Source organism: Petaurus breviceps, unplaced genomic scaffold (genome assembly GCF_028583685.1).
Source record: "Petaurus breviceps papuanus isolate PSGF00001 unplaced genomic scaffold, PetGlider_PUasm1.0 90823, whole genome shotgun sequence".
Classification (NCBI taxonomy): domain Eukaryota; kingdom Metazoa; phylum Chordata; class Mammalia; order Diprotodontia; family Petauridae; genus Petaurus; species Petaurus breviceps.
This window is the reverse complement of record NW_027187352.1, coordinates 20,723,524-20,740,893: the sequence shown is the minus strand read 5'-3', so window position 1 is coordinate 20,740,893 and position 17,370 is coordinate 20,723,524. Positions and strand designations below refer to the sequence as shown.

The window sequence follows — 17,370 nt, the reverse complement described above, 5'->3', positions numbered from 1 at the left end:
GCATATTATGTCTGTTGGCAGTGAGGTCCCAGTAAGGAAAGTTCAAGAAAGGGTAGACTGTTTTCCGAGCCTTACAGAGTCACTGAGGAAACTAGTCAAACTCACAGTATCTGCTGACATATTTTGCTGTAAAGGGCCCATAGGGCCCCATTGACTTCCTTGGTTTATTCCTTCTCTGACAGACTCAGTTCTTCCCTTTTCCTGGTTGCCCATTAGCTGCCAATTCTTTCCAGCTGAGCTCTATATGTTCCAATGTCTTCCTCTCCCTTCTTCCTTTGCCCTGCCTGGTCTGTTATTTTAAAACAGACTCACTGGGCATTAGTAAATTTCCTCAATCAACCTAAATACTATTCTGATCAAGGGCCATTGAGGTCATTCAAGGTCTTCTTGAGACTTATTCTCACTTTCTTAAAGTATTAGGGCATTTTATCTGTTTAACTATGCTTAGACCAAAAAAAAAAATGTACAGAGCAAAAACAAACAGAAACAAAATAAGAGGTTGGAACAATTTACTATGTATGAGGCACATCCAAAAAAGCAAGAGTTCTAGTCACATTATCAAAAAAGCAAAAAGCAAAAATAATAGTGATAAACATAGAAATTACAAGAATTACAAACTATTAGCCACCAAATGAAAGAATGGCTCAAATCATTCACTATGAAATAGAGAAATGACCATGAAAAGAATCCAGAATTTCACTTTACACTCAAAATTTGCAAAGATAGACTAGTCCATATTGGAGGAGTTACAGAAAGACAGGTGTGTTAATGTGCATTGTGTTCATGCATCTGTGATGCATCTGTGCATTGGTTCAACTGTTTTGAAAAGCAATTTGTAATTATGTGAAAAAATAGTAATACCTTTATTGGGTCCATAGTTTCCACTGCTAGGCATATACTCCCAATTCCCCCAAAGGAAGCCAATATCAAAAGAAAAACCTCAGAGACAACAAAATATTTATAGCACCACTTTTTTTAGTAGCAAAGCACTGGAATCGAAATAGTTCCTCATAAACTGTGGCATGACTAAATAAATGATAATACATAAAGTGGAACAGTACTATTATATTCCACTTACATTGCATATCTTATATATACCTAGCTATTTGCATGTTATCTCCTTAGTTAGAGTAAGATCTCCTGGAGAGTAGGGACATTTTGGGGGGAAAAGAAAAGTTTTCCTTGTATTCCCAATGCTTAGCACAGTGTCTGGCACATAGGAAGCACACATTAAATAATTTTACTTGACTTGTACTATAAGAAATGATGAATACAATAAAAACAGAAAATCATGGGAAGACAAAATAATATCAAGTAAGCAGAGCCAGAAAAAAATATATACAGAACTACAACATTTGTTTCAATTTCAACAATGAAATTCAAAAACAATAATAGAAACTGAATGTCAAGTTCAACCTAATGTTCACATTTCATCTTCCCCAGTAAAATGTAAGTTCTCTAAGGACAGAGACTGTCTCTTCCCCTTTATTTGCATCCCCAGTGCTTATTAGCATAGTGCCTGGCACACAGCAGGCATTTAATAAATGCTTGTTGACTTAACTGACGTGAATGCTGCAGAATTATAACAACCAAACTTGGTCTCAAAAAAGAGACATGAGAAAACTCCTCACTACTTTCACTGCCCCCACTTTTGTGCAGAGGTCGGGGACAATGAATATGGACCACTCCATATGAGAAGATTTGTTTTTGATATATTAGTTTTGTCAAATTTTTCTCTCCTTAACTTTTTTTAATTATACATAATGGCTTACTTGGAGGGGTGAGAAAAGGGTGCAGAGGGAAATTTTTAAAAATATATAGCAATAATTTCTTTTAAAAGCCTATTTCCAATTCTTATCTCTGGACCCAGATCACAAAGTACTTACAGCTCCATATCTGTTCTGGGCCTTGCGAGTCCTAGTCATTAGAAATCCAAATAAAAAAGTGATCTTTTCTACCTGACCTTCCCTAAATCAAAGAAGTTCCTTCAGTCAATCAGGCAAAAAGTATTTGTTAATCACCTACTACATATCAGGCACTGTGCTAAGCAACGTAAGTCATCCTACAAAATGGCATCTTTATCGTTGCCTTTCTCAGCAATAATTCACTCAACAAACATTTATTAAACATCTACTAAGTGCATGACACTTTGCCACATGCAAGAGATACAAAGAAAAAAAGAAAACAAAAACAGTCCCCACTCTCTATCTTACATTCTGTTAGAGGATATAATATGAAAAGGGAAAACTAAACACAACATCATTTGAAGAAAAGCATACTAACAACTAGGGGAACAGGTACATTTTCACCAAGGAGCTAGCAACCAATATGTTCCCTGAAGGAAGCTAAGGATTCTGAAAAGAAGAGTTGAAGAGGGAGTGCATCTCAGGAGTGGGAACAAACTGTGTGAAAGCTCCTAGTAGGACCTGCCTTTTTCATCAATCAGAAGCTGTAGCATGCACAGCAATCACACCCCAGTAAAACCTTGGTAGATGGGTTCAAACAGGATGAAGGTAACCCATAGGTCTGAAACCCATCAGTGAGTTAGGCAGATGTCTACCTCAAGCACGTGAAGATTTCCCCTGATGGAATGGGTGGATGAGAACAATTTGTTCCAACGGCCATGAAAGCAGCTGAAGTTGGAGTTTGGTCAGACATCAAAGATACCAAGGTCATCCACTGCATCCCAGGCCATCACCAGCTGCCCTGACTTTCATCTTGCCACTGGACTTTGATGACTCTGGAAGAGAGAGTGAGGCTGACGACTATGTGCACCTCTGACTCACTTAAATGCAATTCAAGCACAAGTCAAGACATCACCTTTTGGTACTGAAAACCAAGGGCGAACAAGAATAACATTCATGAAGCATGTAGGCGGATACAAAGACAAAAATGAAACAGTTTCTGCCCTTAGGACGGATAGATTCCATAAGGGGAAACAACAAACACATGCACACACCCCCACCTCAGTCAAGCTAATTTCCTCACTGTCCTCTGAAGAAACCAGGTCTAATCAAGCCTCAGAGCTTTTGCCCATGCTGTCAGTCAACTAGCATTCATTAAGCACCTACTGTGTACCAGGCACTGCGCTATTTCTCCCTATAATAACAACCTTCTTTCTCGTGCCAAGAAGTCATCTTCATTGATAAGAGCTTCGGCTCAATTCCCACCTTTTTCACAGAGCCTTTCTAATGCCTCTAGCTGCACCAAGATACTTTCTCTATTCTGTCCTACTATAATAATTATAGGATTATTTGGAAATGTTTTCATACAACCCCTCCATTTTAAAAATGAAGAAAACAAAGCCTAATGAGGTTAAATGATGTGCATAAGGTCACACAAGTAGTAAGCAGTAGAAATAGGACTGAAATCCTTATTCACTGTCTCTAAACCAAAGTCCTCTCTACTCCAAGTTTTCTTGTCCACAACACTCATTCCAGCACCTCATCCCAGAGGGAATTGTTTTGTTTTTTAAACTGCCTCTTGTTTCTCTGTTTTATCTTCCCACTAGAATATGATTTTTGATTTCAAGAGTCTGAGTTTCTTGAAGAGAGTTGTTACATTATATTCCTTCTGAATCTTCCAAAGGGCCTAGAAAACACTGAAAAATAACAAAATAAATATCTGATGAACTGAAAAAATGTGATTTTGTAAGAAAAAAAACAGCATATGATCATCATTTTCATACTTTGTATTTAAAAAATCAAATACAGATGCTTAAAATAATCAAAGATGTATCAGTTTCACAACGGCAAAAATTTTTTTTGAAATATCCTACGTATTAGAATTTAATAAAAATGGAAAAATGTTTGTATAATATGGCTGAATAGAATACTACGTAGATTAAAATATGAAAATATTGGAATACATGGTTTCTCCCTCAAAGACTCGGAGAGACAGGATACAAAGATGTCTTAAAGTACTGTTTCTCATAACTGTCCTAAACATAATTTTAGGCATCATTTGATTAACATAATATTTGACATCAAAATCTAGATAACTAGTAGCAGTTTGTAATTGACTTTGAAAGACTGAAAACGTTGGGTCACTGTCATGACTAGCATAATAAATCTTTCCAGGTGATTTTTAAATGGAAAGTCATATGAACTCCAACTTTGCTTATGTCTTCACTTTCAAATCATAAAGTAACAAAGTTCAATGCTGGCAGCTGGTGTTTTTGTGAACTGACAGGGCTAATTGGCTTTGGCATGTTAGCCCCAAGAAACTTCTTCTACCTCTTTAGGGCCAGACATTTGGCAAGAGCCAAGGAAAACATTTAAGCCATGGTTTCTTACCTTTTCTCTAAAGCCTTTTATTTATTTTTTAGTAAAAATTTTCATAGCCAAATCCCTACCAATTCTGAGTCTGAAACAGTATAATTTTAGATTTGTTCATTTTTTCCAAGCATAATAAATTACATATGATAAATGATAATAGCCCTGAACAAAGTTAATAAAGATAACAGTTATTAAATATACAATTTGTTTCATTTGGCTCTTTAGGAAAATACTTAGATAAAGAAAACTTAAGCTTATAACTTTCCTTAAGGATGAAAGTTATCAACATAATAACTGAAAGCCATTACACTGGTTAGCAGTCAAGACTTCCTAACATTCCAGGAGTCAGATATAAAATCATAAAGAGTTTGAAAAGATAATTTTTACTTATGAGAAAAAAGAGCCCTATACAAAATGCATGTATTCTCAAGCCCTAATCTCCAAGACTTAACCAAATCAACCTCACCCAAGAAAGTCCCTAACAAGTGGCAACTACCCACTGTTCCTCATTCTTGCTTCTTCAGGTCAATAGGTAGATATGAAGCACCATAAACAATTAATCCAATTCAACAAGTATTTATTAAATTCCTACTAAGTATATTGTACTAGGTGATATGTAAATAAAGGCAAAAACTAAATAATCCTGCCCTCAAGGAACTTACATTCTACTGGGAAGAAAGGATGCACACAAATAAGTAATATAACAAAATATACAAAATAACTTCAGGAGGAAGAAAGAGCACAAACAAGTTGTGGGTGGGAGCGGGGAGAAATCAGGAAAAGTTCTGTGTGGTGGAACTTGAGCTGAACCTTGAGGGGAGCTAGGAAGAAGCACCACAAATGAAGTCCATTAATGAGCAGCAATTTTTCTGCCCTTCAAATTCAAACTCAAGTCCTCTATCCTTTATACCACCCTTTCCAAATGCCTCATTCCACAGTGATCTGCTTCCTCTGAATTCCTAAAGCACTTGCTGACTGCACTATTCATTTGGCCCTTAAGCACACACACACCCTATATCCTAACTCCCAATCAGATTACAAATTCCTAGCTCTTTCTATACAGTAATTTTACAACATAGAGGATCAATAAATGTTTGTTACTATCAATGATAAAGTTGATGGAAAAGACAAATCATACTGCTTATTTTCTCTTATAAATTCATTATAGGGAGTCTTAATATCTTAAAGAAATGACCTCATAAGAATTTAGAATGTGTCCTAGTCTAACTGGAATAAAATGCTTTTGCCTCTACTGTTAGCACTTTCACTTTGCAGGGAAAAGACAGGTTAGGATCAAGAAACAGAAGAAAACAAAGGTATGCAGGCTACTCAGAAGCTTCATGCTTTTATATTATAAGTTTTCCACCTAAAAGAAAGACAGTGGTAGTCATGGTGAATGCTGAATATCACAAAAGAATGAAACAACAGATTTCAACAGATATCAAATGACAAGTTACTAATATGGGTAATTTTAAAATCAAAGGCAAATTAACAGTAAAACAGAAATACAGTAAGTTTTTTAAAGTATGTAATCAAAACAGCTCCAAGGAAAACTACACTAGTGCAGTACAAATCTCAGCTTTAATAAATTAGTATTTACTTTTTAAAAGTCTTTTGACACCAGTAAAAACATTCTGAACAGGTAGTGTTCAATTTTCCTTGGAGCTGTTTTGACTGCATACTTTAAAAAATTTACTGTATTTCTGTTTTACTGTTAATTTGCCTTTGATTTTAAAATTACCCATATTAGTAACCTGTCATTTGATATCTGTTGAAATCTATCAAGTTTCATTATTTAATTATTATTTCATTTGACTGCCACAACAATACTGTGAGGAAGGTATTACCTACATTATCATTCCTATTTTACAGATGAAGTAATTTGTACATGATCATATAACCAGCATAAGTCAAACACAAGTCTCTCCTGACTCCAGGCAAAGCATTCTTCATATATCATACTGACTATTTTATGTTCTGATACTTACTTTTGCCCCTCTATCTCAAGTGATTTCATTCCACTCTGTCTTCTCCAGCAGACTGCCCCTTCTCTCATCCCCATTTTCTAATTTATCTGGGTCCACCGGCTCCTTCGCTACTGCCTGCAAACATGCCAATGGCTCCTTAATCCAGAGGGAAAAAAACCTCCTCATCTGGTTCTTCCATCCCCACTAAGTTGTTCCATATCTCTCCTGCCTTTTCTGTCTAAACTCTATCTATAATTAATTGGTGCCTCCACTTCCCCTCTTCACTCTATGGACTCTCTATAGTCTGGGTTCTGATCTCATTCAATTGAAACTACTCTCTCCAAAATTACCAATAATTTCTTAATTGCCCAATTCAATCATCCTTCTCCATCCTCATGCTTCTTGACCTCTCTGCAACCTCTGATACTGCTAATCACCCTCTATTCCTTGATACTCTCCTCTAAGTTTTTGGGATACCACTATCTCCTGGCTCTTCTCCTACCTATCTGACTGCTCCTTCTCAGTCTCCTTTGCTGGCTCTCCATTCAGATCATCCCCTCATGTGTCCCACGAGGCTCTATCCTGAGCCATCTTCTCTTCTCTCTTTATACTATTTCATTTGGTGATATCATCACTTCCCATTGATTTAATTATCATCTTTATGTTTATAATTCTCAGATCTATTTATCCAGTCCTAACCTCTCTAATGAACTTTAGTTTTGCATCCACTGCCTATTAGATATCTGAAACTGAATGTAACATACATATTTTAAACTCAACATGTCAAAACCAAATCCATTATCTTTCCCCTCCCCACATCCAAATTGTCCTGTTCTGCAAGGGCATCCTCCTCTTCGTCTTAGATCCTCCAGGCTTGAAACCTAGGTATCATCTTCAATGCCTTGCTAAATCCCTTCCCCATATCCAATCTACTGCCAAGGCTCATCACTTTTCCCTTTGAACAATTCTCAAATACACCCCACCTCTCCTCTGATACTATCACCACCCTGGTACAGATGCTGACCTCCTCATATCTGGACAAGTACAATAACCTGTTGGTTAATCTGCCTGCCCAAAGTCTTTCTCCACTCTAGTTCATCATCTACTCAACCACTAAAGTAACTTTTCTAAAGTACAGGTCCAACCCTATTCAATAAACTCTGTTGGTTCCCTATTATTTTCAGGATTAAATCCAAAATCTTCTATTTAGCATTCAAAGTCTTTAATAACTTAATTCCTCCCCTTAACTTTCAGGTTTTCTTAGGCTCATCCCTCTCCATGTGCACTTCAACACAGTGACACCATCTCCTTGCTCTTCCTCACACAAGACATTCCATATCCCAGTTCTGGGTGTTTCCACCAGCTGTTCCCCAAGCCTGGAAGGTTCTCTCTCTTAATCTCCAACTTTTAGATTGCCTGGCTTTCTTCATTCAAATCCCAATTTAAATTCTACCTTGTAAAGAAAACCTTTCCTAATCTCTTTTAATTCTAGTGCCTTCCCTCTATAATTATTTCTTATTAATCCTGCATATAACTTGTTTGTACCATAATTGTTTACATTTTTTCTCCATTAGATTATGAGTTTATGGGTAGGAACTGGTTTTTTGCCTTTCTTTAAATCCCATAGTGCCTGGTATATAGTAGGTATTTAATAAATGTTACTAACTGACAAACTGACATTTAGCATGAGGTTATAACTAGCTTAAGAATTCAGCAAAAGAGAATTTTACCTGACTCATTTTTCCTATAATCAGAATATACTATCACTAAAGCATAGCAAGCCCCTTGATAAATATAGTCCAAATTACAAGGCTTTAATTGAGATCCAGATCAATCATTAATGCTCCATTTAAAAACAAATAAATAAAATTTCATCTCTTTTCAATAGTGCTTTGCCTAATTTAGATATAATACATGGTAAATTCTGAATCCTTTCCTTTTTAATCTGTTTATAGCTTTCTGGATCAAATGTATCTCCTATAAAATATATTGCCACATTTTATCTTCTTTTAAATTTAAAACTGTAAGTTTATTACAGCAGCATAATATCAAATATTAAACAGTTAAGGAGATGCTACTTTAAAGAAACAAACACCAAAGTACATTTTGATAGCTTTCTCAAATATCTGTTAAAAAATGATCTTCAGGACAGCTCAATATATCCATAGTTTCATCTTGAGATAGCTTCTATAGGCATGGTCTCATTCAAAAACTGATTAGAATACACCTAATTTATACTCTGAGTATAAAGCTTAAAACTATTATCATCAGCCTGGTTCCCTGCTCCCACATGCTTCCAAACAATCAACTCTGTGCCAAGAAAATAAAAAGATTCATATTTTCATAGCCAATATAGTTCAGCAACAAGATACTTCTGTAACTAACCCTTTTCTGACTTTTAAAAAATCAATTTCTGTCTTATTCATTTGGAACTTATCCCTCAACTTGTCTCCAATACTGGAATTCTGTCTTATTTTATTCTCACCCCCCCCCCCATTCTCCATTATGATGAATGTGTTGCTCTTCCACAGTCCTGCCCAATGTTTCAGGTCCTCTGGAACCAAAGGTCCCCTCTTGGTCTCATCAGTCTGGCCAAGAGGCTAGCAAATTCCTCTGTATCACAGCCTATATATTTGGGGCCACATCACTGGCTAGCAGACCAACAAACATTGACTACCTGCATACCTGAACCAGAAGTACTTGCTCTGCAACTACCTTGACAACATATTTCCCATGCCTGCCAGGAAACTCCCCTCCTGCCCACTGTTACCTCTGTTAAGATGCCCAATGAGATTTCCAACTAATGCTTGCTACCACACTTCAGAGATTCCAACCATTTGTCAAGATTTCTTTGATGTGTCTACTACTGGGTCCATTCTGGATTGCACACCCTGTTTTTGCTGACTTTCTTGAGTCTCAAAGTCCTGGCCACCTTCAACTGCCCCATCTAACAGTCATTTATTTATTCACAGTACTAAATAATGAAAAAATTTTATCATAAAACTAATATATTCTTCTAAAACTTTGGACTATTCTGACAACAACATTCCTTCATTATCCTATGCTTAGACAAAGCAGTGAATGAAGGTCATCTAAGTTTCAAGTCACTGATTAAAGTCATTTAACCTCTCTAGATCTGTTTCCTCATGTAAAATGAGAGGACTGAATTAGAATTGGGTCTGTTCCCACAATATACTTCTACCACTCTGATTCCATCAGCTACTTGTGACTTTTTTTTTTTTGCTTTTTAGAGGGCAATTGGGGTTAAGTGACTTGTCCAAGGTCACACGGCTAGTTTTTGTGTTAAGTGTCTGAGGCCAGATTTGAACTCAGGTCCTCCTGACTCCAGGGCCAGTGCTCTATTCTCTGCGCCACCTAGCTGCCCCTCTACTTGTGACTTTTCTTGTCCATAAGTGATTCATCCTACATATACTATTGGAGTCAACATGTAATTCTAAGTCAGAAGGAGGTCAGTTTACATTTTGCCATATAGTAAAACATCTCCCTCATATTTCCCATTAGTTTTTTCTACTCATCTATAAGTTTTTCTACTGTATCTGTAATAACTGCCTAGGACTATTGCTGGTCATCTACAACTCTGATAAAATGTCTGACAAAAGAAGTATTTTTGTGTAAGTACCTCTCTACTTATTAGCTAGCTGTTTGACTTTGGATTATTCATTTCCCTTTGATGAGTTTCGGTTTCTTCAAATAATACTTGCCTCCTGACATTTCACAGAGTTGTAAAGATCAAATGAGATAATATACATAAGTACTTCACATTCCATACAAACCGACTCTATTCTTATTATTATTAAACAACTTTCCACCACGGTTTTGAGACTATATGAAATATATTATAATGACACTACTTACCATTTTAGAAATGACTTTTTATTGCAGTATGTATTATATGTACCAAATAGCTTAGAAAAGGATTGTAGTTGTATGTGATCTCCAGGACTGGTAACCATGATAATCTCTTGCACAGAATATTCAAGTATTAACTAATAAACTACAATCAGCTCCTAATTCTAGCATACATTTTCAATAACAGTCTTTCTTGTTATCTCATTTCTGATTCATAAAGTATTTTTCAACAGAATCTCTGGCTGATTTCAAAGGCATGTATGAAAATTCTAAGCAACATTACCCACTTCATGTTTTCCTCAACTGTTTAACCACAGTGCTGGTATATTTTCTAAAGTCCTTAAAAAAGCTGTTTATAGTACTGTGCTCTCTCACTATAGTAACTAATTTAACAAAATTCTTAAATATACATTAGGTAATATTTCCTAGCCAATGGTCAATATATATTATTGCTTAACTTGTCTTATCAGTAATTTTCTTAGTTTTAGAATTTAGATAAATATTGCAAAAAATAGCCTTAAACGTTTTTCAGTACAAATATTTCTCTTTGATTAGTATTTTTCAGTGCATTAGCTTGACAATATAAACCAGGCCAGACAAAACTGCAGAATTTCAATTTAGTGAAAAGTCCTTCATTTTGCACCACAACCACTCCCAACAGGCTATAGTTATTAAATGTGCCCAGGATGTAATTGCCAAAGTTGTTTCACAGTATAAAATAAATCCATCAAAAAGGTTCAGCCCTCTCCATCAAGTCTAGAAAATGAAACAAACTACATGGAACAGAAACAAATTAAAATAGTAAATTGAGAGGGTTTTTCAAAGATTATTATTTAAAGTAAAATAACTGAAAGCAAAAATGGAAAAAGTTCTAAGACTCAGGTGGGGCTATTTAACCAATTAAGATGGATTTTTAAAAACAGATCACTTGCATCAGCCTTAATGAAAAGATTACTTACCAAGTTGGCCATATAAATTGTCAGCAGACCTCTCCTACAAGTATAAAAAAAGAAAAAGGAGGGGGAGAGTAAGATTCAGTATCAATCTAACTTCACATTAATATAAAGTAATACAATGTAATGGAAAATTATGTCAATATTAATGGAAGGTGCTTGAATAAATATTCTTGACTACAAAAAGAGTGAAATGGTTAGTACTCATTTTGGAACTCTTACAGTTAGATTAAAAGGATTTTTGAATAAATTATGTTTAGCAGTCATTCATATGAATTCTGAAAAATTAACTAAAGAGAACTTTTACTATTGAAAAGTACTTAAGCAATCAATCATACTAAAATGCTGCAGGGTATAGCATCAAATTTGTTCTTGGTATACATTTACACTAGAGGTTTCAAAGTTTGAGAAAAAGTCAAATAATTTATTACCTGTCCAAAAACTCAGAGTTAAGACAACTTAATCAGTAAGTAAATGCATTCAAAAATAAAATGAATTCTTTTATTTACTTTATACTGATATACTAAACATAGAAATCATATATATATATAGTGACATTACATTAAACATTCATTCAATCATTCTGATTTTCATATCAAGAAAAAAAGTCAGTAACTGAGTAACTATCACAGCTACATAGGTTTAACAGAATTCACTGACATCACATGATCTCTCAGTACATAGAAATATAATAAATGTCCTAGGTAAAGAGTAATGTTATAACCCCTTCAAAGAAATTCCTTAGCCCAAATAAAAGTAACTAAGGTAAGAGGCTAAAGCAAGCCCTCATGTTATATATACATAGATGTATATTTGCATATATATTCTGAATTACTGCATTGGTCATATAGTTTGAATTACTGCACTGGTTACATGTACTAACTTCATGGTTACTATGATGAATCTGGCTCTCTGGTTTGGGGATTCAGTTTCCTGGTATTTGAATAAATGCTTTGATTAGGTCCTCCATGTGGACAGTCTTTATATTTTGTGATTCACAACTACACCAGCATATTCATAGCCACTATGGGCACTGTGAATATTGCACTGGCGTTATATTTGGTGATGAGGATGGGATGAAAAGACCTCTCACTGAGTACATAGCGCTGACAGACAAGATCAGGATTTACTGTGATCTAGGGGTGGGAGAACTTTGTACTCTGTACCTTGTACCCCTTAAGGATGACTGAGTTAAGAATGATTGGAAACTAATCTCTAATCAAAAAGAAAGAAAACTTTTTGACTAAGAAATTAAGACAATGTGATGGTGGTAAGGGGGGACTTAGACCTTTGTATTTCACTGTCCCTTAAGGAGGATTACTCCTTAAGGATGATTAGATTAAGGACTTACTGATTGATCTCTTTTGTTTAAAACTATGTAGCCACTTTAAGTGAAAACTATGTGGCCACTTTAGTGATAAGTTGTTATATCATTGTGAATGCTGTATTTTGGTTTCTGTGAAAGTTTTGCTTTAGTGTCCTGCTGAATAGAGAGTTCACTATACTGTGTGATCAGAACCTTAGAGTTATTCACAGCAGTAGTCCTCTGGAGAGCTGCTCCTATTTGGCTTTACATTTATGGCATAGTCGATAGGATTACAAAGTATAGTGCCTCTATTTGTTCCAGGATCCATGGCCATTTAGACTGAGATTGTAAGGCCAAGGATCCTGGAGGGGTGGAATGTAATAATAGCAAGCAAAGAAGTACTAAGTGCCTTCTTTCAGCTGCTTAAGTATTTAGCACCTTGTTTGAGCCCCCTGTGATTTGAAGGTGAGAGGAACCTGCTGATGCAACAGGAACAGGCGGAACAGGAAAGAGAACCACTATATATAAGGAGGAGCACAGCTGGGACAGAGCATAACTGAGAAGGCAAACAGCTATGGAGACCAGGCACTCTGTTTGTCTGTTCTGTTGTGTTTATGATACTTTGTATAGAAGCCCTGGGACCTTACTGGAAACCCTGAAACAGGATTTTCTCGTTTTCTGCTTACAGAAGTCCTGGAGGAGGGTTTCAGAGGTCCTGGGACTATACTGACGATTTGTGTGGAGTTCTCAGACCTTGTTTGTGGGTCTGTGTTGATTTGACAGGCAGATAGTGAATTTACGATGGTGCCAGCAATGTGCATAAATGTCATTTTGGCTCTGTTAAGCTTTGTCTTCCCAGAAACAAAAACAGCAAAAGACTTGAGGTGAACTGGACACTGTGAGCTTCAATATGGAATGGGAACTGGATTAGGAGCTGGACAAAGAACTGTACAAGGAGCAGGATGAGGAGCTGAGGAGCCTGCCTATGAATCCAGGGAGCTGGACCCTCGGAAGAAGAACCACGGAATTCGGGAGCCAGCCTCAAGCCAAGATGACAAGAACTCTCTTTGGGTACTTAGTGCTGACTGACAAGATCATGACTTACTGTGATCTAGGGGTGGGACAACTTTGTATTCTTTACTTTGTGGCCCTTAAGGAGGATTACTCCTTAAGGATGATTGGGTTAAGGATTTACTGAATGATATCTTTTGTTTAAAACTATGTGGCCACTTTAGTGATAATTTGTAATGGTATGCCACTGTGAATGCTGTACTTTGGTTTCTGTTGATGTTTTGCTTTAGTTTACTGCTAAATAGAGAATTCACTATACCATGTGACCAGAACCTTAGAGCAATTCAGAGCAGCCCCACTCCTCTGGAGGGCTGCTTGTGATTGGCTTTAGAGATGGTCAAGATGATGGTGGTAAAGCAGCTAAATAGCTCTGTGGATAGAGAGCCGGGCCTGGAGTCAGGAAGATGTGAGTTTAAATCCGACCTCAGAAAGTGACTGTGTGACCCTGGGTAAGTCACTTACCCTGTTTGTCTCAGTTTCCTCAACTATAAAATGGAGATAATAACAGCACCTATCAGGCAGTGTTGTTGGGAGGATCAAAGAAGATAAAATCTGTAAAGCACAGTGTCTAGAACAAAATAGGCACTATATAAATGCTTATTACCTTACCTTTTCCTGTTTGCCTAGTGGTTTAATTTGCCTTGCATATGTCTCCTATCTCTCCCTCAGGGTGCCCTATTCCTTGAGTGAGACTGGCTTGCCTGACCTAGGGGTGGCAACTAGTCAACAGTTGATAAGGATGGTAAGCCCCTTCTCCACAAGGGCTGAGCCCTTGGATGGTGGCTAAAAGGGGGACCAGTGGCCTAGGAGGCGTTATTATTCCTAGAATTATGGGCTTACCTGCCCATCACTGGCAATTAGTCAGTGGTTGATGCTGGTGGTGGTAAAGAAGGAAAGAACACTAACATGAGGATGATAAAAGAACCCAAAATGGGGTATGCATGGGTAGAAAACAGCTTGAAAATGCTCTGGCGATTTTAGTGTACTATAGGCTCAATATCAGTAATGCAAAACAATGGCAATATAACTAATATACTCTTTCAGTCTGCATTAAGAGGAGCACAGTATCTAAGAATAAGAAGGTGATATTCTTTCATTTTTTTATTCATTTTAAACTTAAATACAAAACAAGAAAAAAAGAACATTTCTATGTTCACAGCAGAACATAAGGAGAGGATTCAATATGAAACAATCAATTTCCATTTCAAACTGTTTACTTTTTTTTAAAAAAACCTATGTAATGGAGTGGCTAAGTGGCACAGTGAATAGAGCACTGACCATGGAGTCAGGAGGACCTGATTTCAAATCCAGCCTCAGACACTTAACACTTCCTAGTCAGGTGACCTTGGGCAAGTCACTTAACCCCATTTGCCCAACCCATCCCCTCCAAAAATTAAAAAAAAAACCTATGTAATAAATGCTACATACTGTTTTCAAAGCTACCCGGCTTTTCAGTGCTTCCTTCTAAGTTTTCTTTTTGTGCTCTTCTGTGTACTTTTTCTTTTTTCTCCCTCCCTGATCACCCTAGAAAAGGCTACAATTATATATGAATATATATACATATATTATATATATATGTGTGTGTGTGTACACATATAATACACACAGACAAGACCATACTGTACATTTTTCTTTTTGTCCTTTCTTCCTCTAGAGGTAGATAACATCTTCTATCATAGGTCCAAATCTCTCCATGCTTTTCTAAAATCAACCAGCTCATCATTTCTTTTATCACAGTAGTATTCCATCACAATCATATACCACAACTTGTTAAGCCAGTCCCCAATTGAAGAGAATCTATCATTTTAGCCAATCTGATCTCAATGTTGTTTAATTTGCATTTCTCTGATCGGTAATGACAATGCATTTTTTTTAAATGAGCATATATGGTTTCGATTTCTTCATCAAAAAACAGCCTATTCCTATCCTTTGACCATTTATCAATTGGGGAATGAGAGATAATATTATTAGCAAACTTTATCCTGACAGATGAAACTAACAGCATTGTTTCCAAACTTCGGAATGAAGGAATAAAATATTCAAAACTGGACTTTAAGAGTGCAAGACAGAGTCAAGATGGTGGAAAAGAAACAGGACATCTGTGCGGCTCCAGCTTCCACCTTCCCCAATTCATGTAAAAGGGGACTCTGAACAAACTTTGGAGCTACAGAACCCACAAAATGACACAAATAAGCTAACTTCCTGTTGAGGACAGCCACACCCCGAGGTTTTAGCCCCAGGGAGGGCCTGACCAACCACCTGCTAGAGAGACTCCAGATCACCAGCACCTGTGGCTGTTTGCAGAATTATCAACACATAAAAAAGTGAGAGGTAAGTTCAGTGTGGACTTTGGGACGAGAAGTTGGGAGAGCATTGGCTTTTGCCCCCAGGGTAAGAAGCCGCTGAGGGCTGCAGCACAGCTGGCCCACCTTGCAACTCCAGCTCCTGGCCTGCAGATTGTAGGGGGGCCAAGCGACCAATCTGAGGGGTAATTGCTCTTGCTTTAACCTGCTTAGATCTGGATTGCAGTCTAGGGTGGAGGTCCTTAGGTGTGTGACCAGCTTGCCAGAGTGTGTGAAGGTTTCAGAGAGGGCACCCAACTAATTCCTCCAGCAGCTGAGAAAACCCCAGCATTTGATATGAAGCTCCTCTGTCTGGTGGCAGAGTGCTACTGTGGCAAAAAGCCCAAAAGTCAAATAACTGAGTGGCAACATGACCAGGCAAAGGAAGCAAAACAAACAAAAGACTCCAACATTAGACTCCTATTTGGGGGACAAAAAGGAGCAAAGCATGGAACAGGAGAAAGACAGTGAAGTCAGAACTCCTGCACCAAAAGCTTCAAAGGAAAATACGAGCTGGTTACAGGCCATAGAGGACCTTAAGAAGCAGATAAGAGAAGTGGAGGAAACATTAGGAAGAGAAATGAGAACAATGCAAGAAAATGATGAACATTTTCAACAAGTCAACAGCCTGACTGAGGAAAATAACACCTTAAAAAACGGACTAACATAAATGGCAAAAGAGGCTCAAAAAGGCAATGAGAACAATGCCTTAAAAAGTCAAATTTGCCAGATGGAAAAAGAATCTCAAAAGCTCACTGAGGAGAATCATTCCCTCAGATTTACAGTGAAGCAAAGGGAAGCTAGTGACTTGAGGAGAAATCAAGATGCTGTTAAACAGATCCAAACATATGAAAGAAGAGTAGGCAATGTGAAATATCTCATGGGAAAAACCACTGACCTGGAAACTAGATCCAGGAGAGATAATTTAAAAATTAGTGGACTACCTGAAAGCCATGATCAAAGAAATAACCTAGAAATCATCCTCCAAGAAATTCTCAAGGAAAACTGCCCTGATGTTTTAGAACCAGAGGGTAAAATAGAGGTTGAAAGAATCCAAAGATCACCTCCTGAAAAAGATCCCAAAAAGAAAACTCCTAGGAATATTTATAGCCAGGTTCCGGAATTCCCAGATCAAGGAGAGAATATTACAAGCAGCCAGGAAGAAACAATTTGAATATTGTGGAAACACAATCAGGATAACACAGGATCTGGGAGCTTTTACACTGAGGGATTGAAGGGCTTGGAATATGGTATTCTGGAGGTCAAAGGAGCTGGGATTAAAACCAAGAATCACCTACCCAGAAAAACTGAGTATCATGTTACAGGGGAAACTATGGTTATTCAATGGAATAGAGGACTTTCAAGCATTCTTGATGAAAAAACCAGAGTTGAATAGAAAATTTCACATTCAGATACAAGAAGCAAGAGAAGCATGAGAAGCTAAACAGAGAAAAGAAATCATAAGGAACTTATCAAAGTTGAACTACTTACATTCCTACATGGCAAAACGATAATTGTAACTGATAAAATTTTTCTCAATATGAAAATAGTTGAAGGGAATAGGAATATATATATATATATACA

At 37.0% G+C, this 17,370-nt stretch overlaps 1 protein-coding gene across 2 annotated transcripts in view; it reads right to left on the bottom strand.

The window, feature by feature from the left end:
* The window catches only part of LOC138148347 (transmembrane protein 135-like), a 147,186-nt gene that overhangs the window by 51,149 nt on the left and 78,667 nt on the right, over nt 1-17,370 (bottom strand). Inside the window, exons 4-5 of one of the 2 annotated variants that reach the window (XR_011165035.1) lie at nt 11,074-11,107; nt 2,561-2,740 (exon numbers count right to left, since the gene is read on the bottom strand). Coding sequence is in view for 1 of the 2 variants with exons in the window: in XM_069071041.1 (XP_068927142.1) it covers nt 11,074-11,107 (34 nt within the window). In the remaining variant the exon portion in view is untranslated. The remainder of the gene's footprint in view (nt 1-2,560; nt 2,741-11,073; nt 11,108-17,370) is intronic. The other variant, XM_069071041.1, reaches the window with a different exon arrangement.